Source organism: Aptenodytes forsteri, unplaced genomic scaffold (assembly GCF_000699145.1).
Source record: "Aptenodytes forsteri isolate BGI_AS27 unplaced genomic scaffold, ASM69914v1 Scaffold249, whole genome shotgun sequence".
NCBI lineage: Eukaryota > Metazoa > Chordata > Aves > Sphenisciformes > Spheniscidae > Aptenodytes > Aptenodytes forsteri.
The window spans coordinates 156,927-172,919 of record NW_008796188.1 but is presented as its reverse complement, the minus strand read 5'-3'; the positions used below and the strand labels follow the sequence as shown (position 1 = coordinate 172,919).

The 15,993-nt window shown below is 49.7% G+C and overlaps 1 protein-coding gene across 1 annotated transcript in view; it reads right to left on the bottom strand.

The window, feature by feature from the left end:
- Positions 1–15,993, bottom strand: part of WNT3 (Wnt family member 3) — a 51,104-nt gene that overhangs the window by 4,489 nt on the left and 30,622 nt on the right. Inside the window, exon 2 of the mRNA XM_009287851.1 lies at positions 8,071–8,312. Within this exon, the coding sequence (XP_009286126.1) occupies positions 8,071–8,312 (242 nt within the window). The remainder of the gene's footprint in view (positions 1–8,070; positions 8,313–15,993) is intronic.

The window sequence follows — 15,993 nt, the reverse complement described above, 5'->3', positions numbered from 1 at the left end:
CTCATACAGTTGGCCTCGGCCCATCGATCCAGCCTGTCCAGGTCCCTCTGCAGAGCCTTCCTACCCTCGAGCAGATCAACACTCCCGCCCAACTTGGTGTCGTCTGCAAACTTACTGAGGGTGCACTCAATCCCCTCATCCAGATCATCAATAAAGATATTAAACAAGACCGGCCCCAGTACTGAGCCCTGGGGAACACCGCTCGTGACCGGCCGCCAACTGGATGTAACTCCATTCACCACAACTCTCTGGGCCCGGCCGTCCAGCCAGCTTTATACCCAGCACAGAGTACACCTGTCTAAGCCGTGAGCCGCCAGCTTCTCTAAGAGAATGCTGTGGGAGACGGTGTCAAAGGCCTTACTGAAGTCCAGGTAGACCACATCCACAGCCTTTCCCTCATCCACTAGGCGGGTCACCTGGTCATAGAAGGAGATCAGGTTGGTCAAGCAGGACCTGCCTCTCATGAACTCGTTTCAACCCAGATTAAAGCCCAGCCAATTTATATCCTTTGTTCCTGTGCTCACATTGACTTTCATCTTCAAGTAGCTTTTAATGGCCCCTGCATTTACTTCATGGTGCTTGCAGGGAGCAAAACTTCCATTTTACTGTGCTCAAAGAGCCATATTTGTTAAGTCTTTCCATAAAAAGTTGTCCATTACACTCATCAGCCTGGCTGCCCATCTCTGCATCTGTTCCTGGGTTTGATTCCTCTCTCCAGAAGGGTGAACAGAAGAAAACTCTCCCTTCCAGCTGAGGACTGACTGGGCTGAAGGAGAGTAAGTCCTACCACAGCTCAAACAGCCCAGAGAGGTCTCCTGCATTAGGACACAGACTGGCAAGTCCCCTGTGTGTTTCCCTGCTCAGCACAGTGACAGAAACTTTGGTCCCTGGACTTGGAGTCTGGGTTCTTGCAGTAGTGACCTGGCTGTTCAGCTACAGAGCTCTGCTCAGGATGTTTTTAAAGCTTTCTTGTTGGTTTGGTTTTTTTTTTTTTTTAATTTTTTTATAAAGCAGACAGTGTTGTACTATTTCTACTCATTTAGAAATCAACAGGAGTTTGACCATTGACTTCAATAAGGCTGTACTAAATACAGGCTTTCCCAAGCCCAGTCAAAATAATTTCTCAGTCTCAACTTTCTCCTTGGGGACATCTTTTGGTTCAGAGCCTCTCTGGTATGCCGCAGTCTGCAGAAGTACAGCACCCTGGTGAATGACACTGGAGTGCTTTAGCCCTACGTGCCATCTTATAAAGGTGGAGACTTTAGGTCTCTAAATTCAGAGTAGATGTTGGAGTCAATGCAACCTCACGCCCGATGTGCAGGAGTCCAGGGAGGTGCTGAAGGCAGGTGGTCAGGGGCTGCGGTGTCTGGGGTACCATTGCTGGTGGACGGTGCCCCTGGGTGCGCTGCAGGAGGTGTTTCCAGCTGCCTCGTGGGTGTAGCTTGACCGAATGATCAGGACAGTCATCAGTGGATGTGGGACAAAGCTAGAATTTTCTGCTGGCTCAGACCAACGATGACCTTGGAGACCATCCCCTCCTTCCAGAGCAGCAGCCATGAACCGTCTTCTCAGTTGCCCCATGCATCCCTCACCTGCTCTTGCCTCGTGCCCTGGGGAGGTCCTCTCTGCATCAGGTCTTGCTCCTTGGCCTGCAGTTTTCTCTACAGAGGTGGGGTCTAGCTTCCAAAAGTCAGGCATCTCAAACTGAGCTAATTTCACCCCGTGCAGGCAATCGAAAGAGGCAGCTCGTGGGTATGTGCCAGCTGTGGAAACGCACATCTCTCCTCTGCTGCAGCGTGGGGAACTCAGATCTAGATGCCAAATGTGATCCTAAACCAGGGCTGCTCAGTCCTGTCTTTGTCGGTGGGACCGCGCTGTGGTTTTCACTTTCTCTTAATTCAAACTCTTCTCTCCTTGCCCTTCCCACCTTCGATCTGCCAGCAGAGATCCAGCCTCTACCTACCAAGGTTTTCCTTAGACATCTTTCACCAACTGCCTATACTGGGACCACTGGGGGCTACGGGCCACCAGTTGAAGATCACTGCTCCAACTGGAGTGTTTCAGCCTGACAAAGGCTATTTGGGTGGCCTATAGTCTAAAGCAGATCAGATTAGAGGAGCTAGCGAGCCCTTCTGGCCTCAGACCAGGACAGCTCGGGGGCAGAGGGGGAGGACACGAGCCGCTCTCCTTGCTGACGTGCCTTCACTTTCCATCCTGGGGGGTGGAAAAAGCGATGGGCACAGGATGGAGAGTCACTGCACGTTTTGTAAGTCTGTAAGTCCCTGTACAGAGCGCGGATGCTGGGATGGGAGCCGAGCTGGGGCTGGCGCTGCCATGGCCGTGCAGAGGCACGATGCAAGCCGCCCCAGGGGGCTGCACCCCTCTCGCAGCTGCCCCTCAGCAACCCCCGCGCCCCTGGGTCTGCCCGGCGAGCTCTCCACACGATGCCGGGGCGTGGGGGGGAGCGAGCTGCAAACACAAACGCCTCGCCTTGAAATTCTCCCCTGGGTCTGGGCAAGGAGCCGGGAGAATTTCCCAGAGATGAAATGCGGGAGCAGCGTTCCCAGAACCAGGGGAGGGGCTGGCGAGGGAGGATTAGAGCCGTCTTGACAGTGCACCACTGCGACTGTCTCCCAGCCAGGCCCGTTACCTGCTGGGACACTCAATTTGCCATTGTTCCCGCGGTGTCACACTGTATTACCAGCATAATGCAGAATGTTTCCGCCGGCCAGCGTACCCACGGCACAGAGCACTGGCATTCCCCAGGAGCACCTCGTAGCAACGGGGCAATGTTCCCCTGTCCTGCCGTCACCCTCCAATCCCGCCAGCCCGGCTGGGAAATCCCTATTGATGGCTCTCCCCAGCCCCCCGCCACCGGATCAGAATGGCTAAAGGGCGTGTGAATGCTGCAGCAATTTGAAACGACTGCAGCGCTGGGATGGTATCGCTCGCCCTGCCTCACAGTAGGGGAGGAAGCTTAGCTCTTTCTCATCGGTATAAGCTTATTTTTCTCTCTCCCTCTCTCCTTTCCCTCCCCCTCCCCTTAAGCTGTTGAGTTTATATCAAGACGGCCCCTGATCCCACACACCCCTGTTTAGATGCAAATGACTGCAAGTGTCATGGCTGAGAAAAGCCATGGGTTATCGTGGTACGGGTCTGCCTTTTCACAGCTCGTGTCAGGGGCTTAGCCGAACACACAAGGACCTCCAAAGGAACCCCGGGCCCAGCTGCCTTTTCTGCACCTGGCCCCGCTGCCGTCACGCTCCTCGCAGCCACGCATGGCGAGATGCTGCCCTGGCCGGCACCACCGGCAAGAGGCTTGAGCCCGACGGGGGTTGAGGAGGCCCTTTCTGGAGAACTGGTGGCATCTTCCTGGAGAGGGAGAACGAGCAAAGGGCAGCCACGCTGCGAGGAGGCAGGGGGAAGAGCGGTTCCCTCGTCCCTCAAGATGTGGGGAAATGTATGAGCTTGCTAAGGCTCCTGCCAAATTCACTCCTGCAGATCCAGTCCTGCCTGCAGCTCAGAGACCTCTTCTCCACCCCAGGAGTCGGTCTCCAGATGCCTGTGGGGTGTTCCTGCCTCGTGCACTCACAACCAGCTCGTTCTGGCCACTGTACTTTAACCAAAATCCCAGACTTTATCACTAATGCGGAGAGTGGTAATTGCTTGCCCTCCCAGAGCAGCAGTAAGTCATCTGGCTGTTGGCTCAACCTTGGCTTTGGGGTAGGACTTGGCTGGAAGAGACATTGCCTTTTAATAAAAACTGACCTTATTTTAAAAAGAAAAGGGAGGGAGAAGAGAGAGGGGGGAAAGCAGGTTTTTCTTCCCTCCTTGTCCCAGACTGCACACCTGCAGTATAAATCATCTTGGAGAATTTGCTTGTAAAAACATGATCTTACCCCACATTCTGGGGTTGGTTTTTGGGTTGGGTTTTTTTTTTTTTTTTCATAGCCCAGGTTAGAAAAAAAGGCATGCATAAAAGAAAACTTGCAGGAAGATAATCAGTGGCCCTAGGAAACCAAAGCCTCGCCAGCTACAGCTGCCACATGTTTTATGGCAAAAACCTTGTGAGTCTGAATTTTGGGTAGGGCACATGGGATGAAATCGGGTCGGGCTCGGCAGAGCCCTTAGCCAGGGTCAGTGTTCAGCAGCCCCCAAATGGGAGCACTTCAGCACCCCAGGGGTTTCACTGTGCTGTATTTGCTGTTTATTGCTTTGCTGCGAATTTGAAGCCATGCAAGAGATAGTGAGAGGAGAGATTAGAGTCGTACGGTGAAGCTGGGAAGAGAAGTGAGACGGGGATGTGATGGGGGGCTGTGGGAGGACCAAGGGGCAGGAATCCCTTGGGCTATTTCACAGAGGGATGCCCTGTGCTCCCACACTGCCACCAGCCCTCGAAGCCTGGATGATGTGCCCAGAAGGAGGAACCAAGAAAGGCTTGAACGCATGTGCTGCGAGAGGGTCTGCACAGCTGAACCACAGCAAACGGCTCTGTCGTTTTCCCACACTCCATTGCTCTTCAGACTAAGCTCTGCTTGAATGGAAGCAACTGTGATTAACATTTTTGCAGCTCCTTTAAAATGAAATTATCCTCAATTTCTTTTCAAGCTGTATTAGAAATGATTTTCCATCTATTGTAGTGAGAACTACGCCTTTGAAGTTTTTTCCAAAATAGCTTCAATGTACCTAAGGGAGTAGTAGATGAGATTAACCTAAATGTTGCTCTTTGATACTCAGAGGTGATTTCATCCAGGTAGTTATCATAGCTTAAACACTGGCTATTTTGGGCTTAGTATTTAATGCCTATTGGCCTAACGCACAGCGCAGACTGCAATAGTGATTGTCATCTTATTTTGAGTCTTGCTATTAATTAATGATTCTTAGTTTGTGGGGTTACACCCCTCCATGTGTCCTGGAAGCCAACAAGAAGTGAACACAGCAATAGCTGCCACAGATGCTCAGGGCTTGGCCAGGCGTAAAACACGCAGCCGGCAACGATCACAGATATCAGTTCCAGGTTATGGGCTCAAAACTCTTGATTTCTGTTGTTGCTGCATCTAAGGAAGATGGGACAAAAGCCTGGGAGAAGGCGATGCTGTGAAGGCAACAGAAGTGCCCAGCAGCCCTACCCGCAGCCCCCTTGGCAGGGACGAGCAGTGTTGGTCCCCAGATTCATCACAGCTAACGAAATCTATCAGGGCAGGACAAAAACCTTTTTATTGCCAACGTTCTCTCTCCCTTCAGCTGAGAAAGCAGTGGCTGAAAAAGTTATGTGGCTATTCCTGCTGCAAACTTTGGGAATCGCAAAGGATTTCCTAGTGTCACTCACTGCTACATTCATGAAATGAGTCCCATCCCGCCTCTGCTCATTAATTCTCAAGGCAGCAGTGAAAAGACATTAGCACATTTAAAAAATGTAAATAATAACCACAGTCAAATGGGTTGGACTTTGATGTATCGCTATCTGCAGATGATACTCTTTATTTTTAACTGTTCTACTTACAGGTTAGTGAGACACGAGAATAAATACATTTTTCAAGCTAATTGCCTGGCAGTACTGTCTAGGAGACTATTGATGCGTCACGGTTTGATCGGGAAAGCTGTTTAACAAATGTGCTCAATAATTTTCTCCATCTGTCAGAAGAGTTTCAGAGCTATGGGTGATATTTTACTTTGTCAGCTTGGAGTGCACGGAAATGTTGAGGCATGTCCACACGTGAGGTTTTGCTCTAGTCCCTGCAGCCGAAAGAATCTTAAAATATTAATCATAAATTCAAAGTTCAGTTTGCTCATTACAGGGAGGATGGTTCAAATCCAGTTTTTAAGTGCTTTCATGCTGACAGAAATGGTGGTGAGAGATTTTCAGTGCCTGAATGCTATAACAGTTCTTTCATAAAGCGTTTAAAATTTTTATGATAGTTTTTTATGATAGCTTTTAAGAAAATTAAAACTTTCTGATCTAGTAAGTGCTGAAGTTTAGGACATGCTTTTATTAGGCAGCAAGTTATAGTGTGGCAAGCCTTGGTAAGACGTTATTTGATAGTAAATACAGCAGCTACCCCAAAATACATCCTGGCAAAACAGGGGAATTGAATCTCATGGCCCTATTAGCACTCTAAAATGACTTTACAATCCTGATTTCTGCAAAGAATCGCACTTTAACTCAACTGAGTCATTTTCACTGGAATATACTACTGATGTTTCAGGAAACGGTACCACTATTGGAAGGCTGAAGCTTGAAAAAAATACCATGAACTGTTTAGATGCAGAATATTATAGCTTTGTAAGAAAGATTCACCAGGAGATATGCACACTCCAGGAGACTATTGGGAAATAGTCTAATGTCCTAGCTTTCAACCCTCATTTCTCCAATTTCTTAAAGACCATACCAAAAGCTTCCCATTTCCAAAACGTCACTGGAAAGAATAATTTCTTTTTCAATAAACAGACTTCACTGGACTGCAGAGACTCAGTGCGTGTCGATACCAATGAAGCTGGAAATGGTTTTGGTTGCATTTATGAAGCTGTTTTGGTTGCATTTATGAAGGACGTTATCTGCAGACGTCCCTTGTGCTAAGCTTGGCATGGAGTCAGTGAAAGGCATGTGGTGGACACCATGGCTTTCATTCCGCCCTTCTTGCATTTGACCAACCGCCTTCAGAAAGGCATTTCTAGTTTGATCCTAATAAGCAGGATCCTGGTACGGGCAGGATCCTGAGAACATGCAAATGTGCAGCCCCTTCTCCCTGGAAATGGGGAAGAAGGCATAACGAGAAACCTCCCGGAGGTCCTCAAACCTGCGGTGGTGGCATGGACAGTGCAGGTGTGTTTGGAGTCAGATGGTGCATGGGAGCAGCTCTGAGTCCCCACGGTCTGCAGGCTCTTGGGGAAGGGGAAGAGAAGGCAGTGCCCTGGACCAGCTGCTGCTCCAAGCAGGCAGTGCTTCATTTCTACCCGGAGGAGCTCAGTGCATCAAATCTTCAGGGAAGGTTCCTCCAGAAGGAGCAAAGCCGCAGCCGTGAGTTGGTGCTGGTGACTTCCACGTATCATTCGCTTTTGTCATCAGTGCCAATGTACAAAGTCATGGGAGGGGATGGAGGGGAGGGGAGTTTTTTATCCACCATATGGTTCACTTTCACGGGAATGCTTTTTAATCTAAGGTCTTGGTTTGCTAACTGGACATCTGGGATGTGGGATAGGTTATCTGCCACCGAAGTCCTGCAGCACCCTCCTTTTCAGGCCATATTTGGCTGCAGGCTAGGGTTACAGGTGCCCAGCTGTCTTGGGGCCCAACATCTCACTTTTCTCAGTGCAATGCCCAGGCTGTGATCTCACTGGGAATCCCAATTTTATCGTGCCTCATCAATGTGCTTCCAGTGTGCCTGATCCGTGCCAGTGGGTCTAGAAAAGTGGCCTTTCAGGAGGAGGTGATGAAGAGGAGAAAGCACATGTGTTTGGAGAGAGGAGAGGGAAAATATGTTTATTCTCCCCCTTTTTGTTCCCAGCCCTGGCTGTTTTGGGCCCATCTGTGAAAAGATATGTTGAAATCCCAGCTAAGTTTGGTCAGGATTTCAACCATGGCTTCTCAGTGGCAGGGGAAAATCCTGCCCACTGGCCTTCTGGGGCAGACAGTACATGCTGCAAAGGACCTGTCTTGACCCCAAGGAACTTGACCACAACCCCTTTCCATGGATTTTCCCGTGGGTCTGCTGGACCCTGTTGTTTGGATGCGCTGCACGCCCTGGGCAGGGAGGATGGAGCCCATGATTCCAAAACATGTGACCATGCATGGGGCTAGACCTTCCCCTTCCTGTACTTTATCCTACTGAGAGCTCCTGGGATGGGAACAGACCCTTCCCTCATTACCCTTCTCGATGTAACACAGAAAAAAAATTGGAAAAAAGAAATTGGAGAAATTAGGGTTGAAAGCTAGGACATCAGACTCTTTCCGCAGTGTGTTCCCAGTAGGACATTTGTGGCGTGGGGTGTTCAAAAGCCAAGTGGAGGTATGACGGCTCTACCCACCCTGGCAAGCCCCTTCCCCCACAACCCCTTGGCTTCCCTGTTTACCTTTGTCCAGGACCGGCCCGAAGATGGCCAGGCTGTCGTCGATGGTGGTGCAGTTCCAGCGGCGGCCCCGGAACTGGTGCTGGCACTCCTGGATACCCAGCTTCACCCCCTCGGCCACGCTGGGCATGATCTCAATGTAGTTGCGGCAGAAGCGGAGCTGCTTGGGGACGAGGCCGGGGATGGAGCCGCAGAGGATGGGCTGGGACCCCAGGGAGCTGTACTGCTGACCTAGTGCAAGGGACCTGCAAGGGACAGAGGACAGCGTGAGGGTTGGGAAACCAGCTGGCACTACTGCTCCTGCCCCTGTGACCATCCCAGGGGAAATTTGATGAGCCAAGGTGAACCAGTAGTTCAGGGAGACAAAGTACTGAAAAAGAGGGATTTCATAAGAAAACAAGAGACTTCCTACCGAATAGCAGTGATGTGATCTTCACACCTGAAGACACCCTGGTCCTTTGTGGGCACAGAGGGAGGGACTCAGCCCCCTACATGGAGGCACCTAGAGCCATTCAGTGTACTCCCAAGTATCTGAGACATCCCCATGGGGCTGGTGGATCTGACAAAGGACCTGCAAGGAGCTGTATCCTGGGGGACCAACACCTGGAGGCTGGGGAATACCCCAGGGTGTCTCAGCTGTCAGGAGACACTGATGTGAGAGCTTCTGAATTGTGGTCAAGGTGGGAAGTGTCCTGTCCAATGCCAAGTTCATCAGCAGAGGGATCGCCATTTACTGGAGAGGGGCTGCTCTGGGGTCAGGCACGTCAATGCCACACGTCCCAGGCTGTCTTGACACCTGTGCAGATGGTCCCAGCAGAGTCTGAACCACCACAGTTCCACCCTGATGGACATCAGCCTCTAGCTGCAGCTGTGGGTCGGGCAGGTGTGCTGGTACATGGTGAAGGTGCTGAGGGCAGATTTGAGAGGACCTTTTCCTACTGGTCCAAGAACCTGTCATTTGCCCAGCATGAACTATGTGGGTCAGATTGCTTATTTGGCCAGAAATTGTCACTGAAGGGTGAAGACACATATTTGCTCAAAGAAGCTCTGAGATACCTGCTATTACACACAAACAAGGATAGTCCTACAGCTACTGCCTTGCTACGAACCAGACCACCCTGCAGTGTTCCTCCAGAACATGTGGTCAAATCTGTGAATAAGCAGCTGGTTCCGTAACAGAGCGGACGTGATGAACTCAATTGCTTCCAGTACAGAAACCTCACAGTCCAGATACTAGCATAGACAAATATTAAAGAGCTTTGATTTAGTAAGTCCATATTTCTCTTGTACTAGGGAGTCCACAGTTGGACACAGGACTTGAGATGAGGTCTCACCAGTGCTGAGTAGAGCGGAAGGATCCTTTCTCTCTACCTGCTGGAAAGGCTTCTCCTTGTGCAGCCCCAATGGCACATTGCTGCTTCATGTTCAAATTTTTGTCCACCAGCACCCCCAGGTCTTTCTCTGTACGCTGCTTTGTAGCTGGTCGGCCCCCAGCCTTTACGGGTGCATGGGGTTGTTTCTCCCCAGGCTATTTCTCCCCAGGTCCCTTGGTTGAATTGCATGATCTTCCTGTCTGCCTACGGCCCAGCCTTTAGAGGTCCCTTCAAATGGCAGCTCAACCATCTGGGGTATCAACCAGTTCTCCCAGTTTTGTTGTGTTTTTCCCTAACTCACCTGCCCAGACCTGAAGATTGCACGTGAGCTAATCAGATATTTTATAGTCATTGGTTAATTCAAGTTGGGAGAGACCTCAGGAGGTTTTTAGTCCAACTTCCTACTAAGAGCAGGGCCAGTTTCCAAGTTAGATTAGGCTTCTCAGGGCTTTGTCCTTCTAGAATTTGAAAACCTCCAAGGACAGAGATGCCACTGCCTTACGGGATCTGTGGTTGATCATCCTTGTCCTGAACTGCCCATCCAGCCTGGATTCCCAGTTGACAACCCAGTTGGTGAGCTGACACCAGTAATTGGTTGAATTAATTGCACACTAATGATTGTAGGATGGGAATCCTGTAGTAGGGAATCCCAGGGGACCTGCTCAGGAGAGACGTCTCTGCTGAAGACACTGAAGGAGAAGACCTGACTCCCACCCTGGCTGGGGAGCGCATGCCTCTAATCTCTGCCCCAGTGCTGTCTTCCACCACGGCTCCCTGCTCAACCATCTCTCAGACCTGTTTCTCCTGCACCTCTCTGCTCACCTACCCAGCAGTGGGGCAGCTGCCCAAGACTTCAGGACCAGAGCACTGCATGCAATGTTTTGACTCCATCTCCCACACCCTTGGATGGGACACACAGAAGAGGGGCAGCCAGATATGGTTGGGTGGCAACACAGCGCAATGGGCAGCACACTAGGACTGGTTCCCAGAGCTGCTTTGCGCTTCCAGCTCCCACCAAGTGCAATCTGATGGGGGGGAGCTCAGCACTGCTGGGAAGACTGGTCAGCTCCAAGCAACAGTTGTGAACAACCTTAACTTCATTCTCCATTCAGCAGGGCCAGCAATGCGTGGAACAGGCAGGAGAATATGCTGTGTTTCTCTGGACACCGACTCTCGCAGACAGACTCCAGTCTCAGGGGGGTGGCACGCTGTGAGATGCTTTCTCCTGCCTGGGTTTGCACAGTGGTAGAAGTGAAGTTCATATTCAGTGTCAGAGTTTACAAGGACGTGCCTGCAGCAGCAGTTTTTCGCAGCAGTGGTTGTGGAGGGTTGGCCTGGTGTGCTGGCCGTGAACTCCACACCATGTCATGCATGCAGGTTAATTGTGCCACAGCTCACCAGCATAAAACCTGTCCCAATTTTTTATCTGGATGAGCAGTTGGATGCCTCAGGAGCCCACAGAAAGCAGCAGTGTCCTTGAGGGAGTAAGAGCTGGGACTTCCCATGAAGTTCTGGGGAAATCCTGGGAGGATCCACCCTCCCATTCAACCACAGACTTGGTCAAATCCCTTCTTTAAACCCCCAAGCCATCTCATGACAGACTTCCCTGCCTGGAAGGCCTGACTGGAGATGTGCAGTCAGTTTTGGTCCATCTGTTTTGAGGTTGGAGTTGCGATCTGTTGCATGAGAGAGGACCCTGGGGAAGGTGGAGGCTGCTCTTGGTTGTATGTGGTCACACAACCAGCTGGTGAAGTTGCTTACAGGAATCCATCTGCTTTTGATGACCCATTCCAAGCTTTCCCAACTTTTCCTTTTCTTCCTCTTTTGCAAGGTCTCCATCATTCCTAAGCGTCTGCTCTTAATTTTCCTTGTAGATGATTACTGAGAGCACCTTCTCTCCAGTCATGACCTAATTTTCATTTTTGTTCTCATGTCAATGAACTTCTGATTTCCCCACTGCTGATCGTTCTTAGACAGATATAAAAAATCTCACTCCTCTTGGCCCATCACCCCCATCTACCCAGAAGTCCTGGGAAGACACACTGGTCAGGGCACTGTGGCTAAGGTGCTCCTGGGTCCCACGGACTGACGATTTCTCTATATAGTGGCTGAGATGTGAAGATGGAACAAAACCTATTTGAAACCCAGATCTGAGATCCCAGGGGCACATCTTGGCTCTGTGTGGCTCTAACACAGAAGTCGCACAAGCTCATGGGGGGGAAGCAAATACATTAGGAGAGGAAGTATCACAGGGTGAATTTGGGATAGACAAAGGACATGGACAATTCTTAAAGCACAAAACAAAACTCCAAGGCTGCCAACTGCAGGAGCTACAGACCCCACACTTTCCTATCTTTCTTTCAATGCTAGTGTCCTTCCTTGCTGCCTGAGCCTATGTTTCTCGAGTTCCCATCACGTCAAAGGCAAATAGCTGTTTCATACCCCTGCTCCGCTGCCCCCAGCTTTACCCGCAGAAGGTGACAGACGCATTTTCCCAGCATCAACTCGCACACTCAAGGGCAGGAGCCATAAAAGCCAGAAGCTCTGCTTGACTGGGAGACTCCCTTTCATCACTGCGTGTACAAGTGTGAGCGGACAGATGTGCACATAAAGGTAGGCTTTTGTGTGTGTGAGTGTGAGTGCAGTGCAAAACACAAGGAGCATGAGTGCCTATGGCAAATGCACGGGAAATCCCTTTTCTCTTTCTCTGCTTAATCCCTTAAATCTCTCAGGAGTCCCGACACTGTCTGTCAGGCCAGTGACTCCTTTTGTTCCCATCCGATAGTGCTAGACATAGCAGAGCCGTGGATCCAGCAGTCTCGAGTTGACTTTCTGTGATTCCCATTGGTCTGGGATGAGCTTTTGAAGCCCTGGGAGTAAATGGTCTTGTGCAGATCCTCTTTCCGCACATTGCTGGCGCGTGCATCCTTGCATCCTTGACGAGGTGACTCATGTTTTCGCATTGCTTCAGCATGGAAGATACTGTGCCCACCCTCTCAACTTCATCCTTCCTACAGAGATGGCCAGCAAACTCATCTTCTTCTATTTGGGCCACTGGTTGAAAAGACACAGCGCGTCAAGAGAAATTAGACCTAGTAGTATTTGAAAGGAGCAGGATTTGGCCAGATTAGAACTGTGCCAAAACATATGAAAAGGAGTTTTTAGGATGAACACTAAGAAAGGTTTCCTGCCAGTGAGAGCAAAAGCTGCTAGGACATTTCTTCTTTCCTCTCTGCAGGAGACTAGAAGCTGTATCGCTCGGAGCACTCAGGACTGGACTGCACAGTGCACCATGGGCTGCCCATCCGAGCTGGGTTTTACCAGCCAGAGACAAACCTTGGTGAGCTGCTCCTCCTGTGGAGCAGGGGGATTGAAATCTTCACTGGGGGTGATGCCCTGCTTGGCTGCTCTCTGGCAAGAAAGCAGCTTCTTGGAAAGAGGTTTCTCTATCCACTGCTGTGTGTGCAGGGCACGGTGAGGGCTGAGCCAAAGGGTTTGCTCACACGTGTTTCACATTCCAGTTTCATGATGAAAAAAAAAGGAAAGTGAAATGCCAGGAGGGGACCAGCTTACTGGGAAACAATCTGGCATGGCCACCCCTTTCTCTTTCTTCTGCAATCCCATAAACCTGTTGCCATCTTTAATGGATCCTGGGAGCCCAGCTGGACAGACAGGAACCTGGGTTTTTCCTGTCTCAGCCCTGGAAAAAATTGACATTTGTGTGAAGAGTGTATTCCAACCTCCAACAGGCTCCAAAGTGGGGCAGCATCTGTGCTTGCTGTGACTGCCTGAGGTCAGTGTTGCAGCTTTTTACTTGAAGTGCAGGGAGAAAATTTCTGGTATGTGCTGCTAAGGGAGTGTTTTCTAGCTCTGAACTCAGCAGCTGAAAGCGGTTGTATCTGAAGAGCAATTTTTCTTTTTTCCCACTCTATCAAGGACATCACCAGCCCTGTGGCCAGCTGGGCAGGAAGCTCCGGGCTGTAGAGCTGCACGTCTCCAAGGGTGCATCTTGTGTCATGGAGATGGAGACTCCCCACATTGCAACTCTTCCTTGCCTCTCCCGAGGGATCTCCCACATAAATGTAGACATGCTATAGGGATCCTGTACCCCACTGTGCCATTTCCCTTGGCAAAATTGTTAGAAAGAGCTTATATTTTCATCCCTGGAGCCCCCAGCACACCTGGAGATCCATGCAGAAATACATGGCTGTGAGCATTGCACAGAGGATGCTGGTGGTGATGACTCCAGTGATGAAGGGAGGTCACAGCAACCGCTGTGCCCATGGGACATGTAGGTTAGTAAGTACCATGTGCTCACAGACTCAGATTTCCTCTGGCTCCCTCCTGCACCGGAGCCAGAGCAGACCTGCGCAAAGAGCCAGCTCCCTTCAGGGCTCTGCGGTGTGAGTGCCGGGGGGCCATGACACTGTCACCTTCTCCCTTTGTCTCAGCATCAATTAAGTAACAACTACTTTTCCTCAATGCTTTGAGAGCCACGGCTAGCAACACTCCTTGAGGGGGTCCAAGGACCTGGTACAAATGAGGCTCTTTTAAACTATGATATTTCCTCCCACAGCAACCCAGGTCACAGCAGCATAATGTTACAAGGCAAACATCCGTCCTGCTTGTGCCCTCTAACGTCTTCTCAATGCCCCATATCGATCCCTGCAATTCTTATAACACACTAGGAAAACTATGAATCAGCAGGAGAAAACCAGATCACAGTTCAGATCTCGTTTGCCACCCGCTGTCTTGGAGAAAAACTTTCTCTGCCCGGAGGGTTTTTCATTGTACTATTTTTAGACATATTTAGCATTTTCCAATTCTGGGCCATGTTCTGCTTAAAATGGACAATTGTACAGGCTGGCATCCCACTGTTCTACAGTGCTGAGTGGCCCAGGGGTGATACATTGAAATGCACACTGGGAGCCAGGAGTTTTCATGCTGACTCTTTCTCTTTACTTAGTGCTGTATGAGCCCTTCCCAGCTCCCACAGATTTTGCCCTTTTCCCCTTCCTAGCAGAGGCATCATCACACGCTTCCTTTTCAGGTAAGTAAAGGGCTGTGCAAAATCACTGCAAGCAGAGATGCATGATGAATACAAACCTTCCAGCTGGAGAGCCAGACCCTGTTCGTTTTGTTATGGTACATTTTGAAGTGTCTAGCTCAGCCTGATGCAATGCTCAAGGTGTTTTTACCAAGTGGCAGATGTTCATTTTAAGATCGTGAATCTCACCCCAGCTTTGACAAAGGTGTCCTTATACGCAAACAAGTGCCTCCAGCTGCTAACTCTGTTCTGCTGTCTGACCTTTGAGGGGGTATTGTATGTGGTATAATATTCATATCGTTTAATTCTTGTAATTTGCTGACTGCAGCCCTTTGTGAACAGGGTAAGACACAAATTCTTGGGTTTGTCTGAAGATCAAGAGCAGCAAGAGGGAAATTTTTGCAAGTCAAAGCATGTAATATATATGCACATATGAGCTTGAGAAATGCTAGGTCTTGACTGAATATGGAGATCAGACAAAAAGATGACAGAATTCAAATAAGGAACATTGCAGTTTACTAGGGAATTGGATAGCTTTAATGAATCCCATGCCTTTGCTCATAAATCACCCACTATTTAATCTCTACTGAACGTGTCTTGAGTTTTGAGTTTTTCTGTAGAGTGGGCACTTGTGTCCGTGCTATGAGACATCGCCATTACTACAGATTCTTCACCAAACTTTGCAATCATTGGCGGGCTCTACAAAACAGACAGGAACTTCATTTTTAAAAAAAAAAGAGGTTCAACTGCCTAAGCATTAGAGGCTGATCACCCACACAAGGGCTAGTCCCATGGGCATGAGTGTGGATGTACGGTTTTGCTGTGTTACTGCCCTGGAAAGTCTCTATGGACTTTACACACCAGTGTGATGTGACCTCTTGAACAAGAGAACTTTTTTTCCAGTTTGTGTGTTCGAAAAATTATCTCATTAAATAGCGTGTATGAATTGCATGACCTGCACAAAATTCAGCATCCCACAAGGCCAGATTCTGTCCAATTAAGATTCTTGCTTAATTAAGTCACACCTAAGGGCTACAAACCTTTCTAAAACCTTCACAAAGGCAGAAGTTCACCTAGGAATCACTCCCAAACCTGTGACTGCTTAGAAGTAGGCTAAGCATCCCTTTGAGAGCTCTCCCAAAGAGACATCTCAGGGTATTTATATCCCTCTAGGTCCTGGGTAATTTTTATTTATTGTCCATGCAACCCAGTAGTGCCTCCTCTATGATTTGTCTCCTACCTACAGCTGCAAAGCCCTCTTCCAGCAACCTCTTCTGGGAGGGCTTAATCCTTCCTCCAATCACCGCAGGACAGAGACGTTCCCAGTGGTGGGGCAGTGCCCCATGGGAAGATCTGTTCAATATCTTTATCAATGATCTGGATGAGGGGATCGAGTGCACCCTCAGTCAGTTTGCAGACAACACCAAGTTGGGCGGGAGTGTTGATCTGCTCGAGGGTAGGAAGGCTCTGCAGAGGGACCTGGACAGGCTGGATCGATGGGCCGAG